At 43.0% G+C, this 8,992-nt stretch overlaps 1 protein-coding gene across 2 annotated transcripts in view; it reads right to left on the bottom strand.

Moving 5' to 3' along the window:
* Positions 1-219: 219 nt before the first annotated feature.
* Positions 220-8,992, bottom strand: part of ERGIC1 (endoplasmic reticulum-golgi intermediate compartment 1) — a 169,057-nt gene continuing 160,284 nt past the window's right edge. The window contains exons 10-13 of one of the 2 annotated variants that reach the window (XM_049874329.1): positions 7,177-7,353; positions 6,587-6,763; positions 1,266-1,406; positions 220-533 (exon numbers count right to left, since the gene is read on the bottom strand). In XM_049874329.1, coding sequence (XP_049730286.1) covers positions 405-533; positions 1,266-1,406; positions 6,587-6,763; positions 7,177-7,353 — 624 coding nt within the window. In that variant the 3' untranslated portion in view covers positions 220-404. Of the gene's footprint in view, positions 534-1,265; positions 1,407-2,388; positions 2,485-6,586; positions 6,764-7,176; positions 7,387-8,992 lie in introns of those variants that run through there. The other variant, XM_049874330.1, reaches the window with a different exon arrangement.

The following is an 8,992-nucleotide window of genomic DNA, read 5'->3' as shown; positions in this document are numbered from 1 at the left end:
GACAGACGTGGGAGTGCAGGGCAACCCCAGACATGGCCTTCAGGGCCAGTTCACTTCATGAACTGCTCTGCAGTGTGGCCAACCCTTGCACCAGGGACCAGAGCCCTGTCCCTTCCACCATTGCTATTTTGTTGCTCAGCAGACTAAACATGTTAGAAGACTGAAAAGGGAACCTGATAACAAGATGGATTTTATTTACAAAACAAGACAAACATCATTTACAATTAGGAAATATTCCAATTTTTATTAATTAAATTGTTAATCAGAATAGATTTACAGAGCCACTTATCAATAACACAACAAGAGGGAAATGAAATGTTCCAGAGATATCCTGAAAAGTTCCCAACGGACACAAACTAGGCTAAAATTCTATGGTTAAACTGTAGTTGTACAACAGGTTCTATTCATTCCTGCATTTTCTCAATAAGTTCTTCCTTATATTTTCCTTTCTCTTTTCCAACTTGTCGAGATTTGGCTTTGCGTTCGAGAATTTTTTTCCGATCTTTGTCCAGTTTTAGCCTGGTGATAACCACCTATTAGGAGTGAGAAAACAAACAGATCTTTAGTTTTTTTTACGTGGAAAGGACTTATAACCACAATTATCCTTTACAGCAGAGCTTCTCTCAACAACAGTGGTTTGAGTTCCTTCTTCTGCTATCTGGCCTCCCACCCCCTAACTCCTGAGGCTCACCAGAGACTAGTGATATGAAATATCATCTGGGTTGGGTAAAAATGAGACTACCAATGTGTTTCTGGTTTGTTCATTCCTTGGCTAGCAAAAATCCACTGCTTTAAAAATATCTGTATTCCCACCAGCTGCTGGGCAATACAGAGATCATAAGGATAAATGAGACCCCAGCCATTTTTCCTTTGAAGATCTGAAACATTGGAAGGAGAGAAAGTCTTATTATACAATGCATAAAATGGGAGTGCAAAGGAGAGATAGCATATTCCACTAGGGCCACAGGAGGAGGTATCCTCCCTCTAGACATTATCTACTAGGGAAGTGAGGCCTGGAACGCCTGGAGCTCTCTTGCCACCAGCTTGAAGATGGGATTCGACACCAATGAAGACAAAACAGATACGAAAAGAATCTAGATCCTTGAGGATACCACCAAACCAATGAATCAATCAACGAAGCCAGCCTGGCCCACCTCTGGAAGGCCTTACTATGGCCACCTGTGTACACCGTGCTACCACGTCAATAACTCTAACAGCAATGCTATACTACACTGCTGTTGCCACTATTCAGCACCAGACCATACCTTGCTTGGGTGAATGCCCACATGGACAGTTGTACCATTAGCTTTCTCACGCTGCACCCTCTCAATGTAGATGACATACTTCTTTCTGTATACCTGGACTACCTTGCCAATTTGTTGACCTTTGTAGTGTCCTCGAACCACCTAAAAGAAAATACAACAGAGAATTTTCCCTTATTTCTGACGCATCAGTTATAACGAGGAAGCTAATTATCAGGAACATGCAGGCTGAAAATACAGCATCTTGTACAAAAGCAGATTAATCCTAGCATTCAAAAATCAGATGCTTTTCTGGTATAAATCTGCTTTGTGTTATTCTAGGTCAGGCAGAAATTCTTCATCTGAATTACTTTCTTTCCTTATCTTAAGAACAAAAAATTTCTTTGAACCAGGATGCTCATCACAGAACTAGTTTCAAGAGTTCAAAAAAAAAAAGAAACTCTAAAGATCCAAATAGAGAAGAGTGTTTAAAGAGATTATACGAAGAGAGGCTGGCATGCAACCATTTAAAATCCATGTTTTCAAGCAGGAAAATGCTCAAGAACTTTAATGAAAAGTGAGGGTATAAAGCTATATACAGAATATACTCTGAATCTGTATTTAAAAATATTTATGTAAAGTGTAGAATTATTTTGTATTTAAAAATACAAAAAAAAATGAGTATATCTTAAATACAAATACTAAAATGTACATGTAGAAATGGTGAGATGGCATTATGTTTTGTTATGTATTTTTTCACCATGATAAAAAAACATACATGTATATTTGGCACAGAAACGAAAGCACTGTCTCTAGGAAACAGTATTACATATAGTTATATAGTTACTTTTCCCTCTATTCTCCTGTTCTTTCAAATTTTCTATAACACGCAAATATTTTATAACTATAAAAAGTAAAAATATTAAATTAAGATCTTGTAGGCTGTTTTTCCATACTAAAAAATTTGTCCAAGCATTAACTTCAATTAAAAATATGGTGATGGGTTCAATTAGGTTAGCATTTCGCTGAAGGTAAAAGCTTACTAAAGAGCAGGCAAATATTAAGTGATGTTGATTAGTAAGCATAGAGGAATTACCACATGTAGGGAATTTGAGAATCTCAATGAGAACCCTAAAATGTCCACTTAGAGTGTTCAACTTACTTTCCAAGGCAATGTTCAGGTTGAAAAGATGACAGTCATGCCTTATTCAGCATCTACCCAGTTCGGAGCAAACTTGGAAGTCTGTGGAAAAGCCACTATTAACTATCATCAAAGCTAAAGGAAGATGCTAGCAAGACAAGCCCAAACAGTAGACCAATTGAGGAGGGAGACAAGGTAAGACTAAACCAGGAAGCGAAGGGAGAAGAGGCAAGGACAATATCCAGAGTTTGGCTCTGGCAAGTGGATGGACAGATGTGCCTTTTCCAGAGAAATGGAACATAAGAAGAAAGAGATTTTAGAAGGAAATAGCTTAGTTTGGAGTATGGTGAATTTGAGGCGTCGGGGGAACATTGTAGTGGGGAATTCCATACACAGCTGGAAGGCCAACTGGGCCAGCAACAGAGACTTGGGAGTCATCCACAGAGATGACAATTCAAAGCCTGATTTAGGCTCAGGAAGTTTTGAGAAGAGGAGAAAATACAAAAATCTAAGAAAAACCAACACTATGGAAGAGCCTGAAGTGGCCAGAGAGAACACGAAACCACGGGAGTGTAGTGTTACAGTAGCTAAGAGAAGAATGTCAAAGCTACGGGGATGGTCAAGCACAAGAAGAATAAAGTAACGTATCTGAGAGGATGGTCATTGGTGAGCGTGGTGAGGAGTGGTGGGATGGAAGCCATGTACAGTATGTGCACCAAAGGTGAGAAGGTCAGCAAAGTAAGAAAAGGGAAGAGGATGAGATATAGAACAGATAGATGCTGGAAGGGGATGTGAAGTTAAGGGAAAATTTTTTATTTTTAAGGAAAAAAAAAAAAACCAAAAACATATTTAAATGCTAATGAGAAACTAAAGAAGAAATGGGGTAATGACTGGAATGATTTCCAAGAGGCAAGAGGCGAACTGAAGACTGAAGGGCACAGTGGCAGATGGATTAGCTTTAGATACAAACAGGGATTCTCTTTACTGTAATAGGAGAGCAGGAGGACAAGAAGGGTAGAACTGCAGGCAATCTGGTGGGTGTGGAGCGAGGAGTTAGAGTTCCTGGCTGATGGCTTCAATGCCCTCTGTAAAGTAGGAGGAATAGTTACCTACCTAGAAAAAAAAAGAGGGAGGTAAATAAGATTTAGAAGATCCTAAGAAAGAGAAGGTAGCTTTAACAAACCTAATTGGGGCCGTTTTATTCTCTAGGTGGCGAAGTAGATAAAAGTTTGGTCTTTGGAGTCAGAACCTGAATTCCTGGCTTTTGCACTCATTTTCTGTATTATTTCTATTTTATTTAATTTGAGTTTCAGTTTCTTCCTATTTAAAAAGGAAACAATTCGTATCTCATAGGCATTAAAAAAAGTCAGAGGCAGCTCCTTCTACTCTCCATCTCTCCTCCTTTATCTTACCTCCTGTGTCTGTCAGTCAGTATTTTTTCTCATTCATTCAACAAATATTGACTGAGCCCAGCTGTGTGCTAGGCTCTGCACTGGGGTAAGGCAACAAAACAGACAAGCTCTCTGGCCTCATGGAGCTTAGTCTAATGGGTAGTAATCAGTTAATAAATAGGCATACCCGTACATGATCATTAACTGCAACAGGCACATGGAAACTTCCTGGGTTGACAGGACAAAAGTGGTCTACATCATAATTTGGGTGGTGGCTACATGTTTTTACATACATTGAAACTCATTGATTGGTGTACTTTATTGTATACAAACTATGCCTCAGTTAAAAAAGATCTCAAATTATGTTCATTGCCATAAAGGAAAAATAAAAGATGCTATGCTATGATTTTGATGAAAGGATCAGGGAAGGCTCCTCTGAAGAACTGATTAAAAAACGAGCCGGAGTTAGCCAGGTGAAGGCAAGAAGGATACTCCAGGCAGAGGGAGCATTCTGGGCAAAGACTCCGAGGGAGAAAGGATCAAGCTCTATCTGAGGACCTGAAAAGGCCGGTGAGGCTGAAGTGTAGAGCATGAGAGGCAAGAATGCGATTAGGTGAGGCTGGTGAGGTAGACTGGCACTAGATCACAGTCAACAATTTTAGATTTTACAGTAAGTACATCAGGTACCACTGGTGGCTTTAAGGAGGGTCTGATTTGTGAATACCATTTGTGAATAAACAGGAGTAAAAGTTGGAAGAATTTAGGAGGCTATTATAATAGTCCAGGAGAGAGATGGTGATGCCTCGAATTAAGAGCACGGTAAGTTGAAAATTGGGATAAAGATGTGGCAGCCTGCTTCCGTAATAATTTACAGCCTTGGAAACCCTACGGGGCAGTTCTACTCTGTTCCACAGAGTTGCTATGAGTCCGAATGACTTGATGGTAATGGTTTTTTTTTAAAACCAGATCTTGGAGGCAGCAGGGGTGTTAGTATCAAGAGTACTTGCAGATAAGTTGTTTGAGATGCCCATGAGATACCTAAACAGAAATGCTCAGCATCATGTAGTTAGATCTACAGGTCTGTACACAGAAAAAATGGTTTGGATTGGACATAAATGAGGGAGATGTTAGCACAGGGCAGACATTTCAAGCTCTGGGAATAGACATTACCACCCAGGTATAAAATTCAGAGCAAGAGGAGACAATAAACCAGGCCCAGGCTCTGATGAACTCCAGCATTTAGGGATCACACACAGAAGAAATGGGAGCAAAAGATCTGAGAAGTTAGAAGTAAACCACGAGCCTGAAGTGTCAAAGAAGCCAGAGACTATTTCAAGAAGTTAAGTTGGTACCACCCATACCAAATGCTACTGAGAAGTATGATGAAATCAAGATGTGTGTGCTGGATTTTGATTAAAGGGGGTTATTCGTGATCTCAACCAAACGCAGTTTCTGGAAAGTAGTGAGAACAGAGGTCAGGCTGGAGTGTATCTAAGAGTGAATGGGAGGCAAGCAGGTGCAGACAACTCTTTTGAGGAGCTTGGCTATGAATGGGGAACAGAGAGTAGTAGCTGGAAGGAAGTGTGAGACTGAGGAAGAGAACCCAAATTTTCTAGTTCTAGCTCCCCTGCTTCCAGGCTTTTGCTCTTAGACATAGCTCCTGGACCTTCAAAAAGTGTCAATGGCTTAGAAGATATACCAAGCCCCTTAGCCTTATTTCATTCTCTAATGAAATAGTTCTCAACTGAGGGTGGTGTGGATTTGCTCCCCTTTACCCCAGGGGACATCTGGCAAAGTCTGGAAACATTTCTGGTTGTCAGGACTTGGAGAGGGATGCTATTGGCATCTAATAGGAAGGGGCCAGGGATGCTGCTAAATATCCTACAATGCACAGGACAGCCCCATGACAAAGAATTATTGGGTCCAAGATGTTAACAATGTTGAGGTTGGTAAACCCTGCTGTAAAACGTGAGCTCCATGAGGGCAGGGGCTGTGTGTCTTATTCACTGCTGGTGTTTAAAGTGCCTGATAAGTGCTCAATAAATATTCATTCAAGGGATGAAACTAGCCCCTGCCTACATCCCCCTCCCCTCTGTAAACTCTAGTCAGAGAAGAGAGGACTAATGCATTCTCATGTGGGCTACACTCTTAATTTCACTCTAACTTGTTGTTCCTTCTGTGTTTTCATCACCAAATCCAATACGATCATATGTTCATCTGCCACAAATCCCTGTCCACCAATCACATCAAACCCAGTGACACCAAAAACACTACTCTCTCTACAGCATTATCCCCTAGAAAGTTTGGTTCAAAGAACCACCCTGAGCAATACTGGCAAACTAGCAGGCACAGGGCCAAATGAAAAAGCAGATTTTTGGATGGCTCATACATATATATATCCATATATTTGTTTTTTTTTTTTTGTTTTTAATGATTACTATTAAAGAACTGGTGCCCTAGTGGCACAGTGCTTAAGAGCTACAGTTGCTCCTTGGAAACCCTATGAGGCAATTTTACTCTGTCCTATAGGGTCATTATGAGTCTGAGTCCACTCGACGGCAACGGGCATTAAAGACTTTTAATGCCCTTAAATAGGGCAGGCACTCTCTGGCAGCCCTTGGCCCCTCCTCCGGTCCACTGCATCTGCAAGGTCCTGCATTTCAGTTTCCTGGCAGGGTCCTGAAAACAGGTGAATCTTCTGAGTGCTAACTGAGTAAGAGATTCTTCTAAAACTAAAGCGCACACAACGTGCTCAGGCAACGGTGACACCCGAGCGCCGCGAGGCTCGGGAACAACAACTGAAAGATACATACCTGGACCTCGTCGTCCTTGCGGATGGGCATGGAGCGGACATTATACTTCTGTCGCAGCTCCTTGGAGAGCGGGGACGACATGATCTTCCTGCGCACGTGCGACGGAGCATTGAAGTGGCGTTTGCGGTTCTTGCTGCGGTCCGAAGTCACGAACGGGTTGAACTTCATGGTGACCGTCTGCAAAGAGGGGCGAGCGAGGGAGCGAAGGGGCATTCGGGGGGTACAAAGGCCTGTTCCCCACCCAGAGCCCCCTCCCCATCCCCGCGGAACTGCTCCGTGGGCAGAGGTGGCCTTGGGAGCAGGCGCCCGAGGAAGGAGAATAGGGGGTGTAAGAGATTTGGCTGTTACAAGGCATGAGGTATGTGTAGGGGGGAGGGGAGGCGCATGCCTGACTAGAGAATTCGTGGGGACCACGGCCGCAATGGGGGCCTTGAGGCTGATTCCGGGGAGGAATGCCCGGGCTGGGAAAGAATGCAGAGTTGGGGGTCACGCTGAGCGACTTCTGGGAAACCGAGGGGTACCGGCACGCGGGGGACGGTCCTATGGGACCGAGCTCTTCGGGATCCGAGAAATCACCGACCCCTACTCACCAGGCGCCAGGCGTCCTCAGAGCCGCCGCGCGCAGGGCCGGAAGTGGGCCTGCCTTTCCGCCTTCCAGTTTCCGTCTGAGCTAGGCGGAGTGGCGCCCTCTGCGACTCGGCGTGGAATTGCAGCGCCTCATTTCGTCGGGCTGCCGGAGCTCGTTGCGGAGCCTCGCAGGAACGGCACTGCTGGGGAGAAGGTGTGTACTTTTGTAGGACCTGCAACAGAGGCGCTTTCTTTTTAAATAATTTATTTTTTGTTGTTGTTGAGACTACACATAGGAGAACATATACCAGTTCAACGATTTCTACATGTACAATTCAGTGACATCGATGACATACTTCAAGTTGTGCAACCATTCTCACCCTCCTGTTCTGAATTGTTCCTTCCCCAATAACGTAAGCTCACTGTCCCCCAAGTTTCCTATCTAATCTTTCAGTTGCTGTTGTCAGTTTGATCCCATATAGATCGTTCTTAAGAGAGCACAATGCTCAAGAAAGACCTTTACTAAAATATTGATTGGTTTTAAGAAGACTTTGGGGGATATTTTTGGTTTAAAGTTTAAAGATTATCTCAGGGCAATAGTTTCAGGGGTTCATCCAGCTTCCATGGCTCCAGAAAGTCTGGAGCACATCGGAATTTTAAATTCTGTTCTGCATTTCCCCCTTTTTGGTTAGAATTCTTCTACAGAATCTTTGAACAAAGCGTTTAGTAGTGGTAGCTGGGCATCATCCAATTCTTGTTTCATGGCGAAGGAGGCAGTTGTTCATGGAGGCAATTAGCCACACATTGCATTTCTTCCTCCTATTCCTGTCTCACAGGAGTCCTGGGGGTGCAGTACTTAAGCGCTTGGCTGTTAACAGAAAGGTCTGCTATTCGAACCCTCCAGCAGCTCAAGAGAAAGATGTGGTAGTCTGCTTCCGTAAAGATTTAAAGCCTTGGAAACCCTATGGGACAGTTCTACCGGGACCTGTAAGGTCCCTCTGAGTCAGAATTCACTCACTGCAACAGGTTTATTCCTGACTCAAGGAGCCCTTGTGGCACAGTGGTTAATAGTTCTCCTAACCAAAAGGTTGGAGGCACAAACCCACCAGCTGCTCTGCGGGAGAAAGATGTGCATTCTGCTTCAGTAATGATAACAGTCTTGGAAACCCTATGGGGCAGTTCTACTCTGTCCTCTAGGGTCACTTTGAGTCTGACTTGAAGGCAAGGGTTTTTATTTTTTTTACTCCTGACTCTCCTTCTTCCTCTGTTGCTCCATGTGAACGTAGACCAATAGTGTGCCTTGCATGGCTATTTGCAAGCTTTTAAGACCCCAGGCCATACAAAAAAATCTAGGAGACTGAAGAAGCACTAAACATGATATTAGGCCAATTAACTGGGATGTCCCAGGAAACCATGACCCTAAACCTCCAAACCAAGAAACCAAATCTCATGAGGTGTTTAGTTGTACATAAGCAACCTCAGCAGCTGCTCTTTCTGTTGTTGTGAATATATCTGTCATACAACTTTTGCCAATTCAAGTTTTTACAGGTGTGCAACTTATTGACATTAATTACATTAATTGGCTGTGCAACCTCACTCTTATGGGATTTTTCCATCACCATAAACAGAAACTCAGTGCACTGTAAGCAATAACCCCCTTTTCCCTCTTCCTCCTGCCCTGGTAACCACTAGTAAACTTTGGTCTCTATACATTTTGCCTGTTCTTGTCTTTTTATATAAGTGAGGTCATGCAATATTTGTCCTTTTGTGACCAACTTATTTCACTCAGCATAACATCTTCAAGCTCCATCCATGTTGTAACATGTAGCAAGACCTCAT

The sequence above is a fragment of the Elephas maximus genome, chromosome 2, assembly GCF_024166365.1.
Source record: "Elephas maximus indicus isolate mEleMax1 chromosome 2, mEleMax1 primary haplotype, whole genome shotgun sequence".
In the NCBI taxonomy this organism is placed as follows: domain Eukaryota; kingdom Metazoa; phylum Chordata; class Mammalia; order Proboscidea; family Elephantidae; genus Elephas; species Elephas maximus.
Note: the sequence above shows the minus strand (reverse complement) of the source record. Positions and strands in the feature narration are given on the sequence as shown.